This window comes from Erpetoichthys calabaricus, chromosome 11 (assembly GCF_900747795.2).
Source record: "Erpetoichthys calabaricus chromosome 11, fErpCal1.3, whole genome shotgun sequence".
Lineage (NCBI taxonomy): Eukaryota > Metazoa > Chordata > Cladistia > Polypteriformes > Polypteridae > Erpetoichthys > Erpetoichthys calabaricus.
In genome coordinates, this window is record NC_041404.2 from 163,173,446 (window position 1) to 163,201,336 (window position 27,891).

General features: G+C 36.6%; 1 protein-coding gene across 2 annotated transcripts in view; it reads left to right on the top strand.

Annotated features, from left to right (window-relative positions):
- The window catches only part of baiap3 (BAI1 associated protein 3), a 163,590-nt gene that overhangs the window by 123,062 nt on the left and 12,637 nt on the right, over window positions 1-27,891 (top strand). For both annotated transcript variants that reach the window (XM_028814468.2, XM_051933963.1), the window contains exons 11-23: window positions 8,730-8,835; window positions 9,971-10,078; window positions 12,204-12,296; window positions 12,667-12,770; window positions 15,372-15,489; window positions 16,436-16,560; window positions 17,042-17,132; window positions 18,686-18,742; window positions 19,549-19,646; window positions 20,954-21,005; window positions 21,985-22,136; window positions 22,766-22,889; window positions 23,483-23,626. In XM_028814468.2, coding sequence (XP_028670301.2) covers window positions 8,730-8,835; window positions 9,971-10,078; window positions 12,204-12,296; window positions 12,667-12,770; window positions 15,372-15,489; window positions 16,436-16,560; window positions 17,042-17,132; window positions 18,686-18,742; window positions 19,549-19,646; window positions 20,954-21,005; window positions 21,985-22,136; window positions 22,766-22,889; window positions 23,483-23,626 — 1,372 coding nt within the window. The remainder of the gene's footprint in view (window positions 1-8,729; window positions 8,836-9,970; window positions 10,079-12,203; window positions 12,297-12,666; window positions 12,771-15,371; window positions 15,490-16,435; window positions 16,561-17,041; window positions 17,133-18,685; window positions 18,743-19,548; window positions 19,647-20,953; window positions 21,006-21,984; window positions 22,137-22,765; window positions 22,890-23,482; window positions 23,627-27,891) is intronic.

Genomic DNA, 27,891 nt, shown 5'->3' on the forward strand with positions numbered 1-27,891 from the left:
GCTCAGTTTTTTTGAAGTACTTGACCCTGAACCTTTGTTTGTTAAATTAACCTATATTTAGTATGAAAAGAAAAAGAAATTTGTATTCACTCCAGAATGCTTACTACTTCATTTCTTACTTGTTCCTAGTAAAGACATAATATTTGAAATAATTTTTGCATGTTTGTATTATCGTGGTATTTCCCTCTACTTACCCTTTACCTGTTTTCTTTAAGGGTAAGTGTACTCATCAAGTTCGTTACCGGGTTGGTCTACTGTTGCACTTTAAGATTAACACACGCATCCATAGCTATATGCATACACACAGAAACTAAACAGTGCCCTATGATGACATACACACAGAGCTGGTTACTCTCTAGCCAGCTTTAAACCACACAAGTGCCTAATGCATAACACAACTTGTCACTCTCCTAGCACTTCATGAGACTTACATAACAACAGACCCTAATCACAACAGTGTCCCATGAATGACACACAAACAGCTGGTTAACCTCTAGCATTTCAAACCACATAAGTGCCTTAGGAATAACACAGCCTGTCACTCTCTCAGCATTTCAAGAGACTTACTTATTATCAGCACAAACAACATACGATGTTTTAAAAATATCTCAGACCTAAATATTACTTTTGGTCTCTAAGAATGCATTTAAACATACAAAGGTTCAGCAACCTTGACTATAGGCCATTTATAAGCCAAGAATGCCTTACTTTATGTACTGTTCCCTACTATGGGGTGGAGCTCTCACCTGCTGCCTTAATAAACCTTGTAGCACAGAAGTAATGGCAAACCTTCGGCTGTACCAGGTGTTTAAAAAAATCTACCTTATTATTTCAATCACCCTAGACATTAAGACAAAGCATAGAAAGTTAAAAGCAGCATGGTATTTATTACAGGAATAATAATACCAGTGGAACAAAGAATAATAGAAAATAGGACTGATAGTAAAGTCTGGATATATATAGTCTTTAGAAAAAAGCTTACAAAAAGTTAAAAGATGACAAGGATGACTGTTGCAGGCGGCTTGTTATCTAGCAGTCATAGTTGTTCATTAGATGCTTTTCTGACGATCAGATGGAAATGGCCGCACGTTGATATCACTCTGTTCTCTACTCCCGACATCTTCGTCCCTTCTTCTGACAAGGCATATTTATTATAAAATTCAATGCGGTTAGTTACACCTGATCGGCTGGCTATCAATATGATGAATGGATTCACTCAAATTCTTTAATCTTGAGTAAGTCTGTTTTCCCAAACAATAAAACTTTACATGTTGCTTAGTACTACTGGCATGTCTTCCTTTCCCAGGCTGTAAACCAATTTAGCAACTTGTTGGCCCAAAGATGCCGAGGTTATAAAATAATTGATAGCCTTAGATACCAGGATGTCTTCCTTTCTTTGTTGGAACATCTGTTTTAAAAGTGAACTTCAAATCGGGAAGAGAATAGGCTTTGATGTGTCCTGTATTAAGTTCATCTGTTGTTTTGCCTTGAACAAAGTATAATGAAAATAAAGACCAAAATTTATAGATTTTGTACCCCACAACAATGTTCAGTCTTGAATTTTATTTTAATAGTCAAAGATCATGGTAAAGGAGATTACACCTTTCTTTACTATTGTCCCTAGCTGATGAGGTCATCCCTCCAACTTCATTGCTAACATCAGTTTAGCCAATGTTCTTTGTGAAACATCAGAAAACTGAGTATTTTTTTTGCTGACACTCATTCTAACCTTGCCTCAACATTCAGCCCGGTCTCTAAGTCACTGAGATTTTTTTCTTTTGCATTTTTTAAGCTAAGATAATAAGTAACTAAGTTTTCATGTATATTCATTCATATATATATTGAATGTGTAGTCTGCATTTATGTAAGTGTTCACTTTTTTGTTAATTATCTGTAGGCTGTTTCACTTTGAAAATACTGTAAAGTGTTTGAAGAAACTTTTAGGCTATGTTTTGTTGTAAATGTGGGGTTTTTCAATTAAATGTGCTGTATAAAAGTAAGATTAATTTACAACAATAAGCAATTAAATACTAAAACACACATAATCACAGTATCAAATAGTGTGTATTTAATAAATGGCCAATTTAAAATGGCTATTTAAAATCAATTAATATAAATATTATGGCACAAGTAAAATTTTACAGTTTTATCACAAATAGATGATTTCCTCAAAGTCATACAGTATATCAGGCAGGAGTTGGAATTGGATTTTGCAGTCCTACAAGTTCCAGTTTATCTTCATAGCCAATTACATCCTACTGTCTAAACGTAGACCTGTATTATAGGTTTAAAGGGCCATTTTATCACCCAATAGCAAATGGTATTGCTTGATAAAGTAAATAATGAATAAGTAAACCTGGAGTCATTCTATAATAGCAGAATATTTGCCTGTTATGGTATCATATGTATACCGAAAATTAAGATATTGGAGGTGTTTATGCCAGTGTGAATGAATGTCATTATACCTCCGTTCATTACAAAAGGAATCTATAAATACAGAAAAAAACCTGAAAAATCAAATACAGCTGCTTATTAATAAATATAAAAAACACACCAAGTAAGCAGGCACTAAATGTACTGTATTAAATTAATAATATAACATATGAACGCTTGTTTTAAACATTGTGACAGATTAGGTCGCTCTCGCTCCCTGGAACCCTCAGACCAGACGTCAGACACCAGGTAAAAGTCCAATAATTGAATTTATTTGAACAAATAAGTGCACAAAGCACCCTCCTCTGCACAATGCTCATATAATACACAATACTAATCACTACAATAATCCTCCACACTCCCAGATGCGTTGCCATCCTTCCACCCAGCTCAGCTCGACGTCTGGGATCTCCCACAATCCTTTTATAGTCTGTGACCCGGAAGCGCTTCTAAGCCCTCAGTCCATGTGATTACCCAGCACTTCCGGGTCAAATGAAAACTTCTATTCTTCATCAGCCCGGAAGCACTTTATTTCTTCCAACCATGTGACTAGGATTTACTTCCGGGCTGTATGGAAAGTAAACGTGTCTGTGTTTCCCTGCAGCCTCCCCTGGCGGCCCCGATGTTATCCAGCAGGGCTGTGTATTAAAACTCTATAGTCCATGATGCCCTGCTGGAATTCAGGGCATCTCCACGTTGCAAGGAGGGCTCCATCTAGCGGCCTGGGGGTATTGGCCGGGACATAACATACCACAACATACTTACAAAATGTATATTTTTTTATATAAAAAAAAACAATATAGATCCACTAGGTACAGATTTTTGTATCATATTCCACAAGTAATATATCTGAGTCAATATACAACCAATTATACATATACAAACCAAGGACATTTACAACCCAATATGGAAAAATCAGTGTATAATATTTGCATAAACCAAGGGACAAGAAAAAAATTGCATAAAAGTAAACAAAAACATGCACAGAATCAGGACATATTAAACAAAATAAATGTCACCAAAAAGATCACCTAGCAACTAGCAAGAGTCAACATCAAATAAACATTGCAAGCCACAAGTGGAACTAATAAATAATAAAGATGTTGTAGAAAGCCAGCCCCTGGACACAGACAGACAGACACCAGAATGTCCAAAACACATGTTTATTTATAAACAGCACCACAATGCCTTATTCACCAACAGTCTCATCTCTTTTCTTCTCTCTCTCTCTTTCTCTGTCCCTGTCTCTGTCGCCTCTACTCCCCTCCTCACAAGCTCCGTCTCCTTCCTCCCAACTCTGGCTCATCTACTGGAGGGAGGTGGCCCCTTTTATAATGACCCGGAAGGGCTCCAGGTGCTCTTTTCCAACGACATTTCCTGGTGTGGCGGAAGTTTTAGATCCTCCGGGTGCGCCTGGGATTTCTTCCGGCAGCACTTCCTGGTGTGGCGGAAGTGCTGCCATCCAGGATTCCATAAACGTCCGGGCGCCCCCTGGCGGAGGCCACATCCTACCACAGGGATGCTGCCCTCTTGCGTTCCTGGGGAAGTACTGCTCCATTTCCGGTCCTCTGTTTCTTCCGGCATCCCGGTGGGGCAACGTCCCTGAACGTCTGTCACAATGTATAGATATTGCTGACACGTTTTGAGGAATCCCCTCTTCCTCAGGGCCCAGCAACCAAGTAGGCAACATGAAAAGAATAATATAATCAACCACTGAAGATATAACAATTCCATTCTATACCTCCAACATTGTAATTAATAGGATAACTACCTATTATATATTAACAGGTGCTCACTGATGTGGGTCTAAAGTAACTTAATTTCCTCAAAATGACAACTGTATAAAAATAAAATCAAATAAAAATAAATATAAAAATGGTAATGAAAGATTCAAGTGAAAAATAAACACTTAAAAAAACAACTAGATAGGAGGTACCTTTTACTTGATCCATGTTCAAAATACGAGTTGAAGCACTCTTGTTCCTAATCCTTATAAACGGCACAAAAAAGACTGTTTTAAAGAATTTGTCCTAATATTACTTTAATGTTCAGTGATTCAGTGATGAATCGACTGAGTAATTTTACCAACTTATAACATGGGACAGGGATATACCAAAAGATAATTAACACCTTTAGAACTACAATTGGATGTATGTTTAAGAATGATGTCACCCTGTGGAATAGTGACCCGGTTACCCTTTAAAATATTACCACAACAACTACAATTAAGTCAGGGGAAATGCCTGGAGGGATGGAATTAAGAGACTTAGAGAAAGTAGAAATAGTGGTATGTAAATAATTCACTACATGACTCCAAAGAGTTCATATACTTTTTCTTGCCACTGTTAATATAATTTTATACACTACTACGTATAGCATTCAGTCTGGAACCAAACTTCTTAATCAATGTTGGTTTCTCTTTGTCTGGAGTTTCCCAATCAGAGAAGCCAGACAGAAAACCCATTCTAGGTTCCATATAGTAGGCGTTTGTTCCAGGGGACAATGGGTTGCAGTATTACAACTTTGTATTGCAGTGAGCAAATCCTTTCCTGTTATTTGCATACATGCAGTGAATTACTACTACTCATGGTATTCTGTCTTTATACACACATTGGATTCACTGCTTGATAGAGTTCCTCCTACTGACTATAGTCCTAGGGGCATCTTCAGTGATCAAGTAGAGAATGATGGAGATAAGAGGAGGGACACAATGGGAAACCTCTGATCTGAATCTTATTTGTGAATTATTACTAGTCATGTATTAACCATAATGAACACCTTATTTGAACACAAGGTTGCCTATAAGATGTGGTAAAAAAAATTAGGCAGCACAAAGAAAAAGGTTTGGGGATGGCCACCCCGTATACTGAAAATAAGCAAAAGAAAAAAAAACATGTTTTTACATAAGCGGAGTTCACAGCTAAACTGACTAACAGGGGTTGAATTTGCTCTGCAAATATGGTGGATAGGAGGAAGAAGTCAAGAGGAGTCAAGGTGGCCTGAACAGAAACTGATGTGGCAGGAAGGTGGTTTCTGGTTACCGGAAATGGTGTCATCAAGGTTTGCTGGAAGTGATGTCATCAGTAGGTGGATCGGTGGTGATGTCATTGAGCAGCGGGGCCTTCGACTAAACTGCCGACTGACATTAAAATATGGATGTCACTACATTTTCTTAAATAATAAAAACAGAGATTATGTGTTTTGCTGTGGTGGGTTGGTGCCCTGCCCGGGATTGGTTCCCTGCCTTGCGCTCTGTGTTGGCTGGGATTGGCTCCAGCAGACACCCATGACCCTGTGTTCGGATTCAGCGGGTTGGAAAATGGATGGATGGATGGATTATGTGTTTTGGAGATTCTGATCTTACCTGTGCTCCTGCAAGTAACCTTGGCCCTTTCACAACCTACTGTAAACTGTTTGAAAAATATTTTGGATTGATTTTTTATAATGCCCACAAATTTAATAAACAAAATAACTTCATTGTAAGAGCCAGTTTCTATCATCTCAGGGTACTAGCTAAAGTCAAGCCTTTTCTTTCTGCAGATGATCTTCAAAAACTAATTTATACTTTTGTCTCTTCTTGGTTTGACTACTGCAACTCATTATACACTTGAGTTAATCAGTCATCTCTTGCTCATCTTCAACTAGTTCAGAATGCTGCTAACAGGCACATGAAAATATAATCACATCACACCAGTCTTAGCGTCTCTTCACTGGCTTCCTGTTCGCCAAGGGATTGAGTTTAAAATTTTGTAACTTCTTTTTAAGTCTCTGAATGGTTTAGCCCCCTATTATCTTACTGACCTCTTAAAACTTTACTTTCCTTTGCAATCACTTAGGTTCTCTGCCCAGAACTTGACTTAAGCTCAGAGGTACCATGCCTTTGCAGTGGCTGTCCCTAAGCTTTGGAATAGTCTAACTTTTTATATTAGGTCAGCACCAACTTTGGTCACTTTTAAAGCCACTCTAAAAAAACTTTTTGCCTTAGCTTTTTAAACTTGCATGCAAGTACTGTTTTTTAATTTATTTAAGTATTTCAGTGTTATTTATTTACTGTATCTATATATTTATTGGTATATATATATATATATATATATATATATATATATATAAACTGTATAGCACTTTGGTCAACTTCTGTTGTTTTAAATATGCTCTATAAATAGAATTGACTTAACACTAGTTATAACTAGGTGCATCTGTATACAATGAGTTTAACTTTCATTTCTATATGATATTTTCCTAATCTAAATGGAGCATGTTCATGACAGCAATTGTGGAGGCAGGGGCAAGAAGCTGTGGCCAAAGGTTCTTGTCATGGTGGCAACTCTTGGACCCATTGGTGGACTCCAGTAGTAAGCAAAGCTGTCACGATAAAGAAAAAAACAGGCAAAAAAGGTGGCATCTGAAGTAGTGGCCTGAGTATTTATGTAGTTTTGTGAGGCCATAGAGAATGATTTTTGCACTGCTTTTAAAGACCCCACTACTCCACTAAAGAAGACTAAATGGGATGGCCCCAGGCTGTTTTAAACAATGGACGAAGCTGCTGGCCTCAAATAGGGATGTCATTTATAGGTGGAAAGGATATTTTGAGTAGCTACTAAATGAACTGGACATGCCCTCAGAGCTGGAGATAATGCTAGAAGAAATGATTAGGGGTGAACCATCTCTGTGTTTGAGTTGTAGCAGCCCCATAGCAACAAGGCTATAACGTAGACAAGATCTATCTTGTGCTGCTGAAAGCACTACATATTGTGGTGGTATTTTTTTATTTCATTGTTTCATGGAAGGCAGGTATAGACAGACTGGACAGTTTAACCCCATTTTTGAAAGAGGGGCAAGAGAATCTATTTACTGAGGGATCACATTCCTCAGTCTCCTAGGAAATCGTAGGCCATGGTACTGGAATGGAAACTGTTACCAGCAGTTGAAGGGAGAGTAAGGTAGATTGTATCCTAGCCCTCGAAGAGTAGAAGAGTACTTTGGTAGTTTGCCATTCCTACCTATACGTGCTTTGTGAAGCTGGAAAAATCTTATGATTGTGTACCACTTGGTATTTTGTAGAAGATGCTGCAAGAATATAATATTCTGGGGGCAATGCTGCATGCCATTTAGTCTGTGTATTTTGCTGAGCACGAATTGTGCTTGCATTCTTAGTAATAAGTAAAGGCCCTTTAGGGAGTGCTTTCCGTCAATGTTGCAGAATCTTGTTTCCTCACTGATTCATGATGTTCATGGACAGGATATCAGAGCACAGCCAAGATTTGCAGGATATTCAGCTTAAAGATCTATTTGTTGCATCTCTGGAGTTTGCAGATACTGTCTTCATAGCTTTATCATGCAATGATCTTCCAGTGCACTATGGAATATTGCACTGCTGAGTGTGATGCATTTGAGATGAGAACAAGTATTTCCAAATCTAAGGTTGTGGTCCTTTTTCTGAAGATGGTGGATTTTTCCTTTCAGATAAGTGGTGAGCAGCAGTTCCAAGTGTAGGGGTTCAAGGATATTGGGGTCTTATTAACATGCAAGCGTAGAAATGATCATGAGATTTACAAACAAATCAGTGTACTAGAAGGGGTTTTGAGAATATTACGCTGGAACACGTTGGTGAAGCAAGATCTAAGTACATGGATAAAGCTGTTGATTTCAGTCTACAAACCCATCATCACATATGGTAACAAGATTTGGGTAATGACTAAACAAACAAGAGTACTAACAGCAGAATTTTTTAGCAGGGTTTTTTGTGTCACTCTTTATGAAAGATTGATAAGTTTGGCAATACAGGAGGACCTTGGATCAAAATGAGCCAGATGAGGTGGCGTGGGCATGTAGTTAGGATGTCTCATAAACACTTCTCTTGGGGGGTATACAAGGCATAGTCTACTGGGAGAATACTAAAGGGAAGGCCCAGGACATTCTGAAAGGGCTACATCTCTTGACTTCCCTGGTAACACCTGCTGAAGACATGCTGAAGACAAGGAGGCCTGGTTAGGCTAGCTCAGCATTTTAATAATGGGATCCTTACCAGAAAAAATACAATATAAAATGATGATGATCATACTGAATATTAATACAACTCAAGACACATATTGTAGTCATTTATGTTGGAGTAGAAAATATTAGCACAGAAAAAAACAACAATTTAGCTGGAATAATGTGGGAGATAAACTCATTGTGAAAGCAATATATCAAATAAAAATTGATTTTTTAAGCACAGAGCATTGGGAAACTCTTTTGGTATCTACCATAAGTACATTTAATGCAAGCAATCCTAAAACTGTTTCAAACCTCTGCAGGTACTTCAAACAGATAGCCAAATCAGTGCGAGCTAATGGGACTGCAGGGTCTGCAGCAGAGGAAAATGTGGATGACTTTCTTGGCTGTCTTAATATTGGCATTAATGTAAGTATCTTCTATTTGTATGGATTTCTATTGAGTGCTGATTTAATCCTCCACTGATTTTATTCAGACATTCAGACACCTAGAAAAGGATTTACATGGCCATGTATACCCACTAGAGAGGTTGATTTATTTATCATAAGAAATGATGTTGTGCATGTAGCAGCTCTAATAAGTGTGAATGAATAGGTATGGCTGGAAAAATACTGTATTGGACTGTTAACCACCGTGTGACAAATTATCTCCACCAACTGTGTGTAAAAGAAATGGTGTAAATTGTCTTTAAGTTGTGGGATTTCCAAAACTAATATTTAGAAGTGTTGTTTGGAAATGTATGTATTTGTCATGTTAAAGAATATTTCTCTTACTACCGCACAGCTCCAGTAATCTAGGTTACTAACTATGTAGACCTTTATTGTTCTCCCATTGTAAATAGGTATTTCCTCAGGGTATTCTTGTTTCCTTACACCAAAGATGTGTGTGTTAGGTTGATTGGCATCTCTAATTTGTTCCTGTGTTGATCTGTGTGTTTAAGAATGCCTTATAATGGACTAGAATCCCAACCAAGGTTAGTTGTTGCTTTGCATCTAATACTACTGGGATAGGTTCTGGTGCCCTAAAGGCATGTATTGAAACATGTAAGTATACAAAATGGCAGGCTCAAGGTTTTTTTCAGTGTACCAGTATCTTTCACATCTCAGCACATTAATACGTGATCTTAAACTTCTCTGCTGTAACTGAGCTTGAGTTAAATTTATGTTTCAGAAATGCCATGAACACTACCCACTTAACCCTACAAGAAGCTTAACAAATTTTAAAATAGACCAGTCTTCATTCAGGCATATTAGAGAAACTGTTTTGATTGTTTAGTTGGGTGAGTAAAAGAAGTGGTTGATATATGCAGACTCTTTAGATGTTCTTTTTCCCCAGCTACTTGGTATTTTAATTTGTTCCCATATGTGAACAGGACCTGCATCTGGAAGCACTATTTTTCTGTCAGAATGAATGCATGTGTTATCTTCTTTCTTTGTTAAACACCCTTAGCCATGAATGTGTGTACTGTCTGACATTCTGGGCTTAAATGCCACCTTAAATGTACATTTTGCAAGCTCATCTATTGTGATTTTTTTTTTCTCAGGAAATTCCTGTTGAAGGAGTTGACCGCTGGTTTAAATTGGAACCACGCTCCAGTGCATCCAGTGTTCAAGGAGAATGCCACCTTGCACTCAAACTAATATCTTCCCAGGTATACTCAGTACCAGTGCCATTTCTAATCTGGACTCCATTTCATTTTTTACACAGCTTGGTTATTTTTATTTTATTTTGACTTTTTGTTTGACTTTATAATTTAGCTAGGCTAGTCAGATAAATGGAGCAAAAAGGAAGAAAATGACAAATTTTGAAAATGTCATAGTTCTTGATTTGCAAGAAACAGATTGTTGTTTTCTACATATAAATACAGTATTGATATTTTTGTTACAATCTAAATTTTTTAATTGGTTCAAAGACCTTATTTTAATTCATTTTGTATTTTAAAATTTTACTGAAGTTTGAGTGGATATGTATATGCACGTGAGCATGCCCAAAGAGCAAATGGAATTCCATTCATGTTGACACTGTTTCTAATAACCACAAAAGAGATTAATGTATGAAGGAAATACATTTATTAGCTAGAGATTCTAAATTGTCCCTGCATTAGTGTTTGTCTACAACTTCAAATCAGAAAAAGTTGGGATGGTATGGAAAATTCAAATTAAAAAAAAATAATTCTTACATTTACATTGACTTTGTTTCATTGCAGACAGAATGAACCCAAGATATTTCATGTTTTGTTTGGTCAGCTTAATTTCATTTGTTAATATACATCCATTTTTAAATTTCAGGACAGCAACATATTCCAAAAAAAGTTGGGACGGAGGCAAATTAGGGCCAGTAATGTGGTAAAATAATTAAATAATGATGTGATTTTAAACAGGTGATGCCAACAGATGATTGTAATCATGATTTGGTACAAAAGCAGTATCCATGATAGGCTGAGTCTTTGAGGAGCAAAGGCTGTCGTAGAATCTCCAATTTGTTAACAAATGCATGAGAAAATTGTTGAAATATGTAAAAAAATGTTCCTCAAAGAAAGACTGGAAGGATTTGCATATTTCTCCCTCTACAGTGCATAATATCATTAAACGATTCAAGGAATCAGGAGGAATTTCAGTGCATAAAGGGCAAGGGCGCAAACCTAAGCTGAACTCCAATGATTTCCAATCCCTGCTATGGCACTGCATCAAGAAATGTCATCAATAGATGATATAACCACATAGGCAAGGAATTACTGTGGCAAACCTTTGTCAAACACTACAATACAGAGTTACAAATGCCACTTTAAACTTTACTGTGCAAAAGAGAAGCCTTATGTTAACCATGTACAGATGTGGCGTTGTCTACTCTGGGCTTGGAGGCATCTGGGATGGACCATCACACAGTGAAAACATATTGTAGTCAGACAAATCAATATTCAGTTTCTTTTTTTGGAGGAAATGGGATGGCATGTGCTCTAGACCAGAGATGAAAAGGACAATCTAGGCAACAAGACAGATCAGCAACAAGTCCAAAAGCCAAGGTCTGTCATGGTTGGGGTTGTGTAAGCGCCCTTGGCAAAGGTAATTTATAATTCTGTGATGGCAGCATTAATGCAGAGAAGTACATTGTGATTTTAGAGCAACATATGCTGCCTTCAAGATAACATCTTTTCCAGGGATATCCATGCATTTTTCAACAAGACAGTGCAAAACAACATTCTGCACACATTACAAAGACATGGCTTTCGGAATAAGGCTATGGGTACAGGACTAGCCTGCATATAGTCTTGATCTGTCCCAAATATAGAATGTGTGGAGAATTTTGAAATGAAAAAATGCAACAATGACTGTTGACACCATAAGACGTGTTTGCAGGAAGAATGAGACACCTGAAACGCTTCATCGGTTGGTATCCTCAGTGCCAATTTGTCTTTTGTGAGGAATGGCGATATTACAAAGTAGTGAATGCTTTACCGTCCCAACTTTTTTTGGAATGCAGGAATGGATGTATATTAACAAATTAAATGAAGTTCACCAGACAAAACATGAAATATCTTGGGTTCATACTGTCTGCAATGAAATAAAAGTCATTTAAGAATCACTGCATTTTTTTATTTCCATTTTCCATACTGTCCCAACTTTTTCTGATTTGGGGTTGTAGATTATAATTAATATATGTTCATTTTTATTTTGTAGAAGCATATTAATAAAAAGGTTTATTATTTTTGATAATATATATATTGATGAAAATGCAAATGTTACGTATATTGATTCTAATTGTGTATTTTCTCGTAGAGAGATACATCTTTAAGCAAGAAGGAGTCATATGTGACTATTCATAAACTCTTTCTCAGACAGATTATAGAAAATGAACATGCCCAGATTAAGGTATCATTTTCCATCTTGGTATTTTTTTTGCCTTTTTTCTACTGTATGTGGGAATTATGCTTTAGGACAGCTCAGGTTTCTCAATAATACCAATGCAAAATACATTAAGCTAAAAGAATGTTCCTCCTACTGAATGTTAATCTATGGCATATTTTTACATAGCACACTGGCTCTGCATTGAGAATATTTGATTCAATATGTATTTCATCATTTTATTGCAACTAATAGTAGGTAGGTATTAATAGAATTTAATAGGTATGATAATGGAATATTAGTAACTACCAAGGTTACTAGAAGGTATTTTCATATACTGAAATGAAACAGATCATGTTTTTAAGAATCTATTGAAATTTCTGTCCTTTACTAATAGATAGACTCTTATGCTTGGAAGGGACAACTCAGTAAGCCTGCATGGACTGTGCTTTCCCATCATGCAGCACAGATTGACCTATCACCTTTGCATCGAGTCATTCTGTAAGTAATAGAGTTCAGTAACATGAACATTTTGGCCTTCAATTACTAAATGATTATAAACACAACTATAAACCTGAGCAAAAGACAAGGCCATGTGCACCATCAAGTTTGATGTATGATGTATAATTTAATGTAGGCAAAGCATGGGGATGCATCATTTGGAATTAAAAGAAAACTATATCAGGGCAACATATGTTTAAGAAATTTTAATAAAATGCTTTATCATTGTAAACAACTAACAGTAAAAGACAGATGAGAATTGACAGAACAAATTAATTGAAAACCCTATAATCCATACCCGCTCCCATAAATTGTGAAAAATCACTAAAATCAGATTGTCAGTTCATTTGAAGGTATTGTGCTTAAGTGTTAGCTCATTAGTTACACCTAATACATTTGCTTAATAGGAATCTGATTAATAGAAAAGGCTGCAGCATCAAGATAAGCAGACAGCACAGACCATGAAACGTTAAGCAAAAGTTTAGCTGACATTTACATCAACTTTATCAAAATATCAAAGTCTAATATGGTTTCTGACTCATCTCTCAATGCATGGAGGGGTTGTGATACACAGGCCCCAAAATGCATGCACAGACATAAGAACATAAAAATAAGAGGAAGAACCTGGTGTATACAGATAGTACAGTCCTTGTTATGGTATTTATTCATTTGGCAGATGAGGTATAAGTCCTGTGAACCTACTACTAACAGCTCATTCCATCTTTGAGTTAGTCTTCAAGCTATTCTCAACTTATGAATCCCTCTTTCTTTCCATGTAACAAGAGTTTTTTTAAAATTTTCCCAGTATTACACATGTTGAATTTCAGTTAACAAGTGTCAATTCTGTTCAAGATACAGTGAATGTTGTGAAATATAGATCAATATATATATATACAGTTAGGTCCATAAATATTTGGACAGAGACAACTTTTTTCTAATTTTGGTTCTGTACATTACCACAATGAATTTTAAATGAAAGAACTCAGATGCAGTTGAAGTGCAGACTTTCAGCTTTAATTCAGTGGGGTGAATAAAACGATTGCATAAAAATGTGAGGCAACTAAAGCGTTTTTTTAACACAATCCCTTCATTTCAGGGGCTCAAAAGTAATTGGACAATTGACTCAAAGGCTATTTCATGGGCAGGTGTGGGCAAGTCTGTCATTATGTCATTATTAATTAAGTAGATAAAAGGCCTGGAGTTGATTTGAGGTGTGGTGCTTGCATGTGGAAGATTTTGCTGTGAACAGACAACATGCGGTCAAAGGAGCTCTCCATGCAGGTGAAAGAAGCCATCCCTGAGCTGCAAAAACAGAAAAAACCCATCCAAGAAATTGCTAAAATATTACGAGTGGCAAAATCTACAGTTTGGTACATCCTGAGAAAGAAAGCAAGCACTGGTGAACTCAGCAACGCAAAAAGACCTGGACGTCCACGGAAGACAAAAGTGGTGGATGATCGCAGAATCATTTCCATGGTAAAGAGAAACCCCTTCACAACAGCCAACCAAGTGAACAACACTATCTAGGGGGTCGGCGTATCAATATCCAAGTCTACCATAAAGAGAAGACTGCATGAAAGTAAATACAGAGGGGGCACTGCAAGGTGCAAGCCACTCATAAACCTCAAGAATAGAAAGGCTAGATTGGACTTTGCTAAAGAACATCTAAAAAAGCCAGCACAGTTCTGGAAAAACATTCTTTGGACAGATGAAACCAAGATCAACCTCTACCAGAATGATGGCAAGAAAAAAGTATGGAGAAGGGGTGGAACAGCTCATTATCCAAAGCATACCACATCATCTGTAAAACACGGTGGAGGCAGTGTGATGGCTTGAGCGTGCATGGCTGCCAGTGGCACTGGGACACTAGTGTTTATTGATGAGGTGACACAGGACAGAAGCAGCCGAATGAATTCTGAGGTGTTCAGAGACATACTGTCTGCTCAAATCCAGCTAAATGCAGTCAAATTGATTGGGCAGCGTTTCATGAAACAGATGGACAATGACCCAAAACATACAGCCAAAGCAACCCAGGAGTTTATTAAAGCAAAGAAGTGGGAAATTCTTGAATTGCCAAATCAGTCACCTGATCTTAATCCAATTGAGCAGGCATTTCACTTGTTGAAGACTAAACTTTGGACAGAAAGGCCCACAAACAAACAGCAACTGAAAGCCGCTGCAGTAAAGGCCTGGCAGAGCATTAAAAAGGAGAAAACCCAGCATCTGGTGATGTCCATGAGTTCAAGACTTCAGGCTGTCATTGCCAGCAAAGGGTTTTCAACCAAGTATTAGAAATGAACATATTATTTCCAGTTATTTAATTTGTCCAATTACTTTTGAGCCCCTGAAATGAAGGGATTGTGTTCAAAAAATGCTTTAGTTGCCTCACATTTTTATGCAATCGTTTTGTTGACCCCACTGAATTAAAGCTGAAAGTCTGCACTTCAACTGCATCTGAGTTCTTTCATTTAAAATTCATTGTGGTAATGTACAGAACCAAAATTAGAAAAAAGTTGTCTCTGTCCAAATATTTATGGACCTAACTATATATATATATATTTATTATTTATATAATTATGTATGTATTTATTTTTCTTTTAGGCAGTGGCAGTCCTTCAGTAAGCATCATCAAGTTGAAAGCTTGGACTATTCCTATCTCCTTGAGCTGCTAAAGAACATTGAAGGAAAATGGACAACTGATGTACTCAGCACAGAGCTGGTACTTATGTCCAATTTTATTTTGTTCTTGTTCTGAACTGCATTTGTTTTAAACAGATGGATTATTTGCAATATGTTGTACATGACTTCCCCTCTATTTTGCTTTTTTTAGATAACTGCACTTCAGTTTACACTCTAGGGTCAAAACAGCTCCTGTGCCTTTCACTTGGTCTCACTTTCATCAACCCAGAGTTTAATTACTTAACAAATAAAAAGACACCAAAAAATAATCTTAGATCCAAATACTGCCTAACTAATGTACTTGTTTTTCAACATAAAACCTAAAACTAAAGGGATCCATCCATCCATTTTCCAACCCGCTGAATCCGAACACAGGGTCACAGGGGTCTGCTGGAGCCAATCCCAGCCAACACAGGGCACAAGGCAGGAACCAATCCCGGGCAGGGTACCAACCCACCGCAGGACACACACAAACACACCCACACACCAAGCACACACTAGGGCCAATTTAGAATCGCCATTCCACTAAAGGGATGAAATATATTATTTGTTCCTCCCAACCTCTTCCTCTTCCATCTGCTCCTAGTAATTACATATTAAAGTTTATTTGCCTACCAAATAATTTTACACAAACGTAGTTCAACATAATATGAGCATCAGTAGCAGTTTTCAGGTGATGATTGCAATAAATTATTTTTCTAACTGTGAAGATCATTAATAGAAAGTCTGTGAGAGTTAAACAGTAAAACAGTTCTTATTTTAGTTTAATTTTCTCTTATTAGATCCTTTTGCTTTTATTCTTTGTAATTTTCTTCTTTTATTATTCATATTGTTAATTACATTAGGCAAGAATTGGCCCTTAATGCTAAAGTTGTATTGGTTCAAAGACATGTCTTTTTTTGCCATTTAGCAATATAAACATTGAAAAAAACCTGAAAGTATACAACATAAAATATTATTGTAACATTCCGATTCACATTATTCAGGAACGAAGTCTTGCAGAAAGTTTTACTTCTTTTCGAGAATACTGCCTGGCACTGTTGAAGAACTTAAGAGAACTATTTCCAGTCAACAGACCTAGGGCAATAACACGCCTCGACTATATGCTTAGGTATGTGCTGAATCTGCATTTCTTTATGTACAACTTACACTTAAAAGTTTTAATAGTGGTGAATTATATTAACGTAATATTTCATACACCTACCATTTCTTCTTTTTTACATAAAGGGGGTACATACTGATTTATTATTGCAGGGTTGTTTACTTACCTGTGGTATTAGTAGAAAAATATGCAAGTGGTCTGCTCAGTGTGTCCTGTAGTTTATGCGGGGTTAAAAACCATTAAAAATGACAGGCAAAGGAGAGTATCACATCATTTGCTCGGGTACATCTATATTTCACTGGAAGTAGCTTATGTGATGTTGTAGACAGTTGCTATATATCAAGTCCCCTGTGAAGAATTTGCTGAAAAGAAACATCAGGAAAAAGATGAAACCTTGGTGAAAGGAGAAGTGCATGCATCACCCAGTTAAAGAAAAAAATTACTGAGTATCACATTGATTATCACACTGATAATTCCTATTTATTTGCAGATGTCTCAATCAAATTCATTGCCTGCAGGCATTCAAAACACTTTGTCCTTTTCACAATGAGCTACATGTGGAAATTACTACTGTGCTGAAGGTAGGTAGTATTACGGTCAGTTTTAATGCGTTCTGGTTGGCCTGGATGATGTGGGCACATAATTTGGTAAGCAAGTTGGTCTGATTCAACTTTCTCAATTGATTCCCTTGTCAAACTGAACTGTAAAGTTATACATGAACATGCAAAACAAAATGACAAGCAACAGATGGACTGCAACAACTATTCATTTCTTTTAGAATTCAGAGGGTCAGGAAATGGAGTTTTTATAGGGATGAACAGTGCTATAGTCACCAAATAAAAGTCATCATAAGGCAAATTGCATATCCACCTGTTGTTTTTTGCCCCCTGCACGCTTCGCTCACAAACCCCCGGGCCTGCGCTACATGCTAGCCTCCTTGCGGTACTGCCGCTCGCATATGCAGATGCTGAGGTACAATTTAAAAAGATTGTTATTTTCATGGGAATTGTTACATATGCATAATAGAACTAACTATTTTACATTACAGCAAATAATTAACCATATTAAAAAATAGTAAAATGTAATAATTTGAAAGTAAAATATGTTTCATGTTGCATTAGAGTTATTGTTGCGTAATACGATTTCGTTCTGTTTGGCTTTGAAATTAACATGCAAATACTTTTTAAACTTACACTTTTACTGTAAAACTTCAGTAAAAACAATTTTTCAAATAAAATTTTCATCAATATCACATTTAATTTTGATTCTGTGTTTGGACTTTCTTCGTGACAATGCAACGTATAACTGTCCGTGATTGAATTTAGTTTCTTTCTCTCTTTTAAATAAGCCGACTTTTTCGAATGTTTGGCTCTGAGATTTGTTAATTGTCTTTGCAAAAGCTATTTTAACGGGAAACTGTTAATGTTTTAATACAAATGTCATATTAGGATCTCCTTTGTTGTCTAATGTTATCCGCAGAGGATGTACTACATTACCTTTCTTAGATACATCCTTCTTTCTACAGTAATTCGTGTGGTGGAAGACCGGATGGTGTTAACGGTTGTAGATATTCTTCAGGATATTGTAAGCTGATGTTTTCATCTTCCGCACGATCGCCACCAACTGCTTCAGCATAGTCTATTGATACGCATTTAACCAATTTGCCATGTAACCGATCATCATTTTTGGCATTAATTCGTTTGACTTCATCGTTTCTCGTGCTAGGATTGCCCGTGTACTCATTTTTTCTGTTGATAACAGTACCATGTATGTGGTTGAATATGGTTGAGAGGAGGGCGTGACTTGAAAAAATCTCATGGCCAAAGTCTCGTCCCATAGGACTTGAAAAAATCTCTTGAAAAAAGTCGTCTCATGCCAGGATTTTTTAATATAAATGAGAGATTTTGTAATGTGTATTATTAATAGCATGTCTAGATTTTATTTATGTATCACTCTGTGACTGTTTCTGTTTACAAACTCCAGCATTTTAATCAAAAGATAGCGCTTATTTATTGTCCCCTTACTGTATTCTAATGCTTTATAAAGCACATCACCCTAGCTTTCAGTATTAAGAGACATTATTTGAATGTTTAATCCAAATTAAGGTTAATGATTATTTTTTTATCCATTGCAGAAAAGTACACTGGAATGGTATGAACGATTAGCATCCAGTTTGAAACCAGATGAAGGTGTAAGTATTTTATCTAGTTTTGCTCCACTTTTGTCAGAAAAAGTGCTTACTACTAGTGTAGACTGTTGCTTGCAGGAGAGGGTAGAATAAAAACAAATGTGATGATACATAGTCTGCATTGTTCTGTACACTCCATAGTGTCATGACTTGCTAGTCTAAGAAAGACAGTTTAAAGCTGTCAAAGAATATCTATAGAAGCACTGATTGGTTCTAATGTAATATTTCCAGGTGTAACATTTGCATGATTTTTTATTGCTTTTCTTTAAAGCCCCAGTGTGTCCTGCTCATTGCACCAATAATTTGTACAACTGCTGCTTCTTGAAGCATGAGGCAACTGTATGATTTAAGTTCCCCAAAAAACCACCTTTGGATATGAAGGAAGACAGAATCTAAAAAAGAAATAAATAATTGGGTAAAGACTTTCTTCACCCATAGCAATAATGTGACACTCAACAAAAGAGAGTAGCATGCAGGAAGAATACAAAAAAAAAAACCTATATTCTCAACTGTCTGTCTTTTCTTAGGAAACATGTCTTAAGCATGTCATTTTTTCTTGAACAACATTTTTGTCATAGCAACACTGTAAATGGTACACTTAATGGCCTCCATTGCAGAATTGCATCTGTTGTTTTCCTTTTACAATCATATCTAAAGAAAGGGCTTTAGTTCATCTTTTTTAAATAATGCTCTTTGCAGCCTTTGCTTTCATTCTGCTAAATTCATCAACTTCTTCCTTTCCCTCTTCTGTTAAGGTAATACACTGTAGTTTTGGTACACATGCAGTGTGTAACTTTTCTTTTTCTCAGCCTTCTTTAGAGCAACTGCGTATTCTTGTGCGCATCATTGATGCCGTCTATGCAGATGTTCAGCGTGACTACCATGTGTATAACCAGCTCTTCTACAGGTACAGTGGGTCTGTTTCCACTTGTGCTGTCCCTATCAGAAAGATATGACGGTCCAAGAAGTAAGCACCCAACAACTACTCTTTGTTGCATTCCCATTAATTAAAATCTGAAATTGCTTCAAGAGAGTTATCAAATTGGTTTTAATTACTGTTACTTTTGAAATATTGAGTATTATATGAGAGCGGGAGAGAATGTGTGTATAAAATCAATCAGAAAGGAAACAAAGTGCAGTGTAGAACACATAAAATACTGGATTCTCTGTAGAATTACCATTTTATCTGTGGGAAAAGGCAAAAGTAAGACATAAAAGTGTGCAAATAATTTATTCCACTTGGTAACAAAAGCTCATTCCTGCATCTTTCAAACTTTTATTTCCCAATAACAGCTACATATCCTTCCCATTATTCCAGTGTCACCCTTCGGTCCTATTAGTGAAGAGAAGTTCTTACTCTGCTAGCGCTTATGCTGCTGTCTAACAAAACTGCTAACCTGACAGCAGTTAATGACCATACTGTACTCATTCATTCATGTTTTAGGATCACAAGTTAAGCATACTTCCATTGAGAGACTCCAGTCCTTTCTACTGACATAATAAAACTGACACATTCATTCAAACACAGTCAGTTTTGCATAATTTACTTTAAATATTAATATTTGAAATGTCAGAGTCTAAACAGAAGGTAAACATCAGGAAATAAAACTATATGTGCATCAAATTACTAAACTGAAAGCATATTAAATATGCAGCACTCTGATTTTATACAGATTCCAAAAGCAAAATGTCTTCATCTGCAGTGATGCTTGAGTTCTTAGTGGTCCGACTTGCCCTCTGCAACAGGGTGTAAACAATTATTTAGAAAACACAGAGGCCACAGTCAAAAGTGACAGCTCTTGATAAAGATGTATTCCTGAAGGCTGCCTTTACAAATTTTAATGGACTTAACCAACCTGTGGGAAGGAAAGGAGTGTGTGATCTGCTTTGTTCTTCTTGACTTGTTTCTACTGCAACTTTCACTAGGAAAGCTTGCTTTATGATAAAGGATGGATGACACAAGCTCAGGTTTAGGAAGGTTGGCATATAACCTGTAAACAATAAATCCCAACACTGCTTGATCAACGACCAGCTTGACATCCATCTTCTGACAGATCTGTCAAAACCTGCTTTCCAGTTCTTCAGAAATTGATAGCTGGAAAAAATATTGTTGTCATGGCTTCTTCTGAAACTGTTACATCTGAGAAGTATAATAAAAAACATTTACATCTGAGTAGAACAATATGTTAACCAGTTCTCCTCTTTCTTCTGCAGTACTGTAAAAGCAGACTACTTCAGTATCACATATCGACAACTAGAAAAACTGGTAAGAAGTTGTCCTGTTGCATACATTTCTCATTTAACAGACAGGAATAAAAATAGAATTACTGGCCTTTCTTAGCTGAAATGGATCATAAAGTGTAACACTAACTGTGTTGTTTTTATATTTGTGTTTGAATTAGATCTTTTAACCCATTAGTCTATGCCTATAAATCAGCAGTGTACAGTCTTTTCCTTACAGGTAGTTTGTGATTGTGTGTGTTTTGGCAAGTATCTGCACAAAACCTGCCAGTGCACTTAGCTTTACAATTTTAACATTTTATAAGTTGCTTGATATAAATACACAATAAAATTTTAACTCCCGGCATATAGCCCATGGACACTGGGAGAATATTTTTCTATGCTTGGAAGATAAAATTATTTTTCAGTTACTAAGTGCAAGTAAGTAATGGTCTTAAATTAAGGGTATTTCTGACTTTGCTTGGAATGAACATAAATCATCACTACAGTAGTTTTCATTTTATTTGCAGCCAGAAAATGCAAAGAAGTTAATGAGGTTTATTTGCGTAGACTGCAGTGTGTGATCACCATATTCACTAGTTAATTATTTCAAAATAGTTTTTACATCTCATCAAGGCATCGCTTCCCATGTGCCTTGCATGTTAGAACTCAGTAGCTTATAATGCTGGCAGATATGTTTGAATAAGAAATTATAATGCATTTTGTTGTTAACCCTTACGGTTTTTTATTTTGAAAATCTGTGATGTATTAAGAGTGGGGGGATTGTAGCAGGCATTTGATTTCAAACCCTGAGGCTGTGGGTTCAAATCCCGCTCCTGACACTGTGTGACCATGACCTCTCTCTGCTCCAATTGGAAAACCAAAAGAAATGCAACCAGTTGTATCATAAATGTTGTAAGTTGCCTTGGATAAAGGCATCAGCTAAATAAGTACATGTAACTGTACACCACTTAGTCTTACAGTATCTCATATGGAGCTCTTACTGCCATCCATTCTTGTTTCAGGCTGCAGATGACATCAGTGCTGTCATGGAGAAGGTTTGTGGAATGCTGGAGCAGGAAGGATGCAAATTGGTGCAGAGTATGGGGGAGACATTATTTGAGCTCTACATCACCTTAAAAGCTTTGAAACAGTTTCAAGAATTCCTGCCTACAAAGTAAGTGGGAAACCCAGATAACAAGTCTGATGAAGGATTGTAAGTAGAATTAATGTGCTTACAGTATTACCTAAACTAATTTAACTTCTCCAAAATTGTGTATGGACTTGCCGGCTTTCCCTTTGTATTATGGCCTTGTAGGAATTGCTAAATAATTAATTTTCTAGTATTTTTTATCTAGCATTTTTTATGGAACACAAGAAAAATAATTCTGACACTGGTTTCCATTGTGGCAGTCAGGGTGCAATAATGTGTGCCTTTAATCATGTTTTTAGAGTAAGATCTTTCTGCTGTTCCCTTGTATGTAGACCTGTTCTTCTTAAGACATCTGTTTAGCTGTCACTGCGAGTGCTTCAGGTCCACAGCTACTTGTCTGTAATATGCCTCTGTGAAAGTCAGTCCTTACGTTCATTTTAAACATAATCTACTGGCATCAGACTGAATAGCATTGTATTTGAATGCACATTAAAACTCAAGGCCAGCTGTCTTCAAGTTCTTCTCGTGTACAAACAATGGCTTCTATGTTACAATGCCAAAGTCAATACAGGAGTGGGATATACCACTTTTTGAGAGCATGTCAACAATGAATGCATGAATGACAGTCACATATTAACTTGGTATTCCTACAGGGACAGCAAATGCCTTTCTCTGGCATCTTTCCATAACTGGTTTCAGAGCTTCATCCATAAGTGGCTACAGATTGTTCATGAGAAATGTTGTGAAAGAATCAAGAAAGCAGTTGAAGTGGACAAGGTAGATGTGTTAGAAGATTTTATAAAGTCTTGGCAGTGAAGTGCTCTAATATTGTTTGTCTGTCCAGCCTTGATTTGCTGACTGAGTGAGTGGTAGCTACTGCTTGACTGGCAAATTCCATCAAATGCTTCTGTCTCTGTCTTCCATTTTGGTGTACCAACTCATTATTTCTTGTACAGCTCAGCTAAGTTATTCTTCTGCCCCATTTAGCCATGCAAAGGTGGGGAGTATCTGTCAACATTTTGTCATTTAGGGGTGACTGCATATACAATATGATAGAAAGCTGAAACAACTGTCCCTTTCTGTTGTATACAACATTTTAAACTTCTGGGAGGAGGTCTTCAAGAATAGCTAGAAAAGACTTTGGTGTACACAAAATTTATGTTACTCAACTTTCATATCTTATGCTGGGAAAAAGCACTTTTTATTGTGTTTCTAGGAGGAAAAGCTAATGTGACCTTTACATGCATCACTACATTGTGTATTCACTATGTCCATAAAAAAGGCAAATACACTTATCTCCAATGAAACTGAATTACACCTGGGTGCCTTTTAACTCATAGTTCTTTATAAACTTTTTTTTTTTATTGTAGATGGAGCATGTGGATACGCTATCAAAACATAGCAGCTCAGCTGTGGATGTAACCTCTTGTCTGACTGAGGTCAAGGAGTTCTGGGTACAGCTTGCCTGGCCAGACGCAGCAGGGGCATTTGTGTTTTTGACACGTCTTACTGATGTAAGTAAAATATAGAGAGCCTAAAATTTATCTAAAACTGCATCTAGTCTCATACCACACTGCATGGATTGTAAGATACTGTAGGTGGCTTTATGAGCACTGCGATTCAGGGAATTAGAAAAAACACTGCTACTCTGATTTTTATGTTGTTACTGCTCAGTGTTAATATCAGTGGCATCAATCACACATGGGGGTTAAAGTTATCTTTGCCTTACTTAAAGCTCACCACCAATTCTTTTGTTTTCTTGATACTGTATATAAATTCAGATTTTTAATACTACATCATTTGGCTCAGTTCTTTTACATTATTACTGTATGAAACTTCTTGTTTCAGCTGCTCCCATTTAGGGTCGCCTCAGCAGATCATCCATCTCCATCTATTCCTGTCTTTTAATCATTAGACTGCCTTTCATGTTCTCCCTCACCACATCTCTTCTTTGGCCTTCCTGTTGCCTGGCAGTTCATCTTTCCCTTGCATGTGCCCAAACTATCTAAATCTAGCCTCTCTCACTTTGTCACCAAACTGTTGTAACTGTGTTGTCCCTCTAATATTCCTAAACCTGTCTACCCTCGTTGCTCTGAGTGAAAATCATAGCACATTCAAGTCCATCACTTCCAGCTCTGCTTCCTGTCTTTTCATCAGTGCCACCATCTCCAAACCATACAACATAGCTGGTCTCATTGCTGTATTATAGACTTTACTACTTTTCTATCACAAATCACTCCTGCCACTCTTCTCCACCTAGTCCAACCTGCCTGCACTCTCTTCTTCACCTCTCTGCTTCAGTCTCCATTGCTCCTGTTTGACATCTCACATCCCGCTTGTGGGGCATATGCGCTGGTGACATTTAACATTACCCCTTTGATTAACAACTTTATGCTTATCACTCTGTCAGACATTCTCTTCACCTTCAAAACACTCCTGACATACTCTTACTTCACAATTACCCCTACCCCTTTTCTCTTCCCGTCCTCACCATGGTAGAACATTTTGCACCCACATCTGATGCTTCTGGCCTTACTCCCTTTCCACTTTGTGTCTTGTACACTCAGTACATCTTTGTTTCTCCACTCTATCATATCGGCTAGCTCTCTCCTTTTACCAGTCATAGTGCCAACATTCAAAGTTCCGTCACTGAATTCTGCACTCTTCCAAAAAATCCACACAATGCATGTCTGATTATTCTAAATGCTGAAGAATGCCATGTAGCTAGAGGCACTCAGTAGAGTCACAGAGGCAGCACATTTTAGATATGTTTAGATCAGTTATCATAATATATTACATTATAATTGTAATCATGGTGCACAATACTTGGAGCCAGGCGTATGCTCGGCTGCCTGAATTAGACACATGTTTCCCTAAAGGTATTATTTATGAAAGTTTAGGATTATCATTTAAGTCCATTATGATTGAAATGGCCAATTTTTAAAATATATATTTCTTATAATATATTATGGATTTAAAAATAAAGTATAATATAAGCAGTTTTTTGTCACAAATGGTTGTTGCAGATGACATTTTCATTTCAGTTTCACTCTGTGTGCTCTGAACTGATGAAGTGGAAGCCCTACCACAAACTGGCATGCACGTCTTTGAAAAATTTTCAGGGGAAAGGACAGAAACATACAAGTCAATCTTGGTCAGGTGTACACAAAAGCAAAAAGTCGCATGTGTCATTCATTATTAAATCTTTATCTCTTAAGCAAAAAATGTCAAAAAGAATACATTGAGCCTTGCTTGCTAATTTTGGTTTTCCAATAACAACCTGAACCATTCTGTCCAGCACTGTTAATATTACACTATTGAATGCAAGTAGTATTAGTTCTGCATACTGTATTTTAGGAACTTCTAAACTGCCTCTTGAGAATATGGATACTGACTTCATTATTATTGCTGAGGAACACAAAGTGCTGGTCTTAGCTCATTCTGTATAGTTGTAACCATGCATATTATGAATGAGCAATGGTGAAAGAATGGAAGGGTTGTGTCATCAAACATGTATACAAAATAGCCTTCTGTTCTCTAAAAAATGACATGCATTTAACTAAGGATTATATTAATGAAGACGTAAATAAACTTACTACAGAAAAAATCTTTTAAGGACAGACATTTGATATAGTAGAGACGAAGTAAAAGGAGTGTGTACCAATAAACTTTCAACTTAATGCTAATTTACTTCAGAAAACTGTAGTATCTTTTAGACCTGCCCACATCTTCACAGCGTTTTATTTTTTGTGATCCCATCCCTTTCCCACCCTTAGAATGGTTTGAGGAGAGCTTTGTAAATGCCAGGCATAATTTGAACTAAAATTAATATTAATAACACACAGACCTGCAATCTGGTGGTTTATCGCCAAAGGCTTGGTCACTGTTCCATGTCATTGCATTTATTTTTGGAATATGCTTTCAAAATGGTTTTATTCTTACGGTGGCAGACAATAGGCAGCACACACATTAAATGAATACTCCATTCAAATTTTATTTTTTTTATCTATTACTCACCCTGTATTCTTTGTAGTGATAATACCAAGAGTGCTTCACCAGAAAGACACTGGGCAAAAATCTAATCAGTGGTAGAATCCCCAATTTATTCACAAGATTGCAGTGCTCAAATTAAGTGTGCCAAAATGTATTTAGATAATCCTTCAGAGTTTTGGAGAAATATTTTATGAACAGATGAGTCAAGAGTGTTCCTATTTGTTCAACATTGATTATATCTGGACAAAACTTAAAACTGCGCCCCAAACAGTGACAACGTGGTGATTTCAGGATAATTCTAATAAAGACCGTCTATAGTGTAATTGTTCTCCATGGGTCTGAAACAACAGTTTTATGTTAAAGTATTCAAGAGGGCTTTTATTTAAACACAATAAACCACATCAACATTTCAGTAAACATGTTCTTCAAGTAAACCAATCGAAAGGACAAAATTCTTATACAGTGAGTTTTAAGTTTCTGTCATTGTTACAGAATTGTATATAATTTGGCACAATTTAAAAAATTTCTGATTTAGATCAGCTAGTTGCTATGGTTAATAACTTGTATAGAATGAAAATAAGTGCCATATAGTTTACTTAAATTCATTCTAAACTAAGTGGTGATGCACTTGTATTCTACAACTGTATTTTGATGCACAAAAATACACAGTAATGTGAAGTAGTAAGTACTCTCTCTTTCAGTTCTATAGTTTTATATCAGAATATAACCAGAAATCATATAATGCTAAGCCAGTGCTTTTATTAAATAAATCCAACCTTGAGGAATAGACAACACATTACCGACTTTACTTTGCAATTAGGCAATATGCAGAAGCAACGTGTAAAAAATGTTTCCACATCATTTTACACCGTAAATAGTAATTGGAGCCATCTGCTGCTAATAAAATGTCCTTAATTACCTACCTTAACAAAAGGACAAGTGTTTGTGCATCTGTATGCCTGTCCAGTTGCTATGTCTCTGTTATATGCCATTTGGTATGAGATTCATATATGCAGTGCTAATGTTTGTGAGGCACCATCTGTTGGAATGAAAAATGCATTTTATTACTACATGCATTACAAAATACATTCCAATATATGGTGAACTGCAAATGTTAGCACTAAATACACTGAGGTCTACAATGATTACTTAGAGCTAGTACAGCTAGTTAAAATAAAACTTGGCAGTTTGTTCTTGTTCAGGCTTATGTTAACATCATCTCAGTGGTAAAAGTTATCTACAATCACCTCAGAGAAGCAATTATTGTCTCTCATCAGTCTGGAAAGGTAATGCAATTTTAATTTCAGAATCATCTCAAAGCTGTTATTCTTGCTTTAAAATGTCACTCATTCAAGAAGGTTGCCACTATTTCCATGAGTGGTTATCCGAGGTATTTTACCCAAACATAAGACATAATCTTATACTTGGAGAAACTGCAAAGAACCTAAAAGCTACATCCAGGAATCTACAGCCTATATCAACATGGAAATTGTTTTAGTTCATACTACCATCAGAAAAATAAATATGGTGTTCATGTAAGAATATAAAGGATAGTAGGACAAAGTACTATTGCACTCTTTTCTTTCATGATACTACTGCAACAGCTGCAAACCTGAGCTGCGGCCAAACCCCTATCCACTCCTCTTTAATGACATCAGACAACCACTACAGCCAAAGTCTGAATTCTCTGTGGAACTGTTACTTTGGCCTCTGTTTGATAGGCAGTCAAATGAAACTTGTGCCAGTATATCTAGGCTCGGGACATCTCAATACCAAAATGACCACT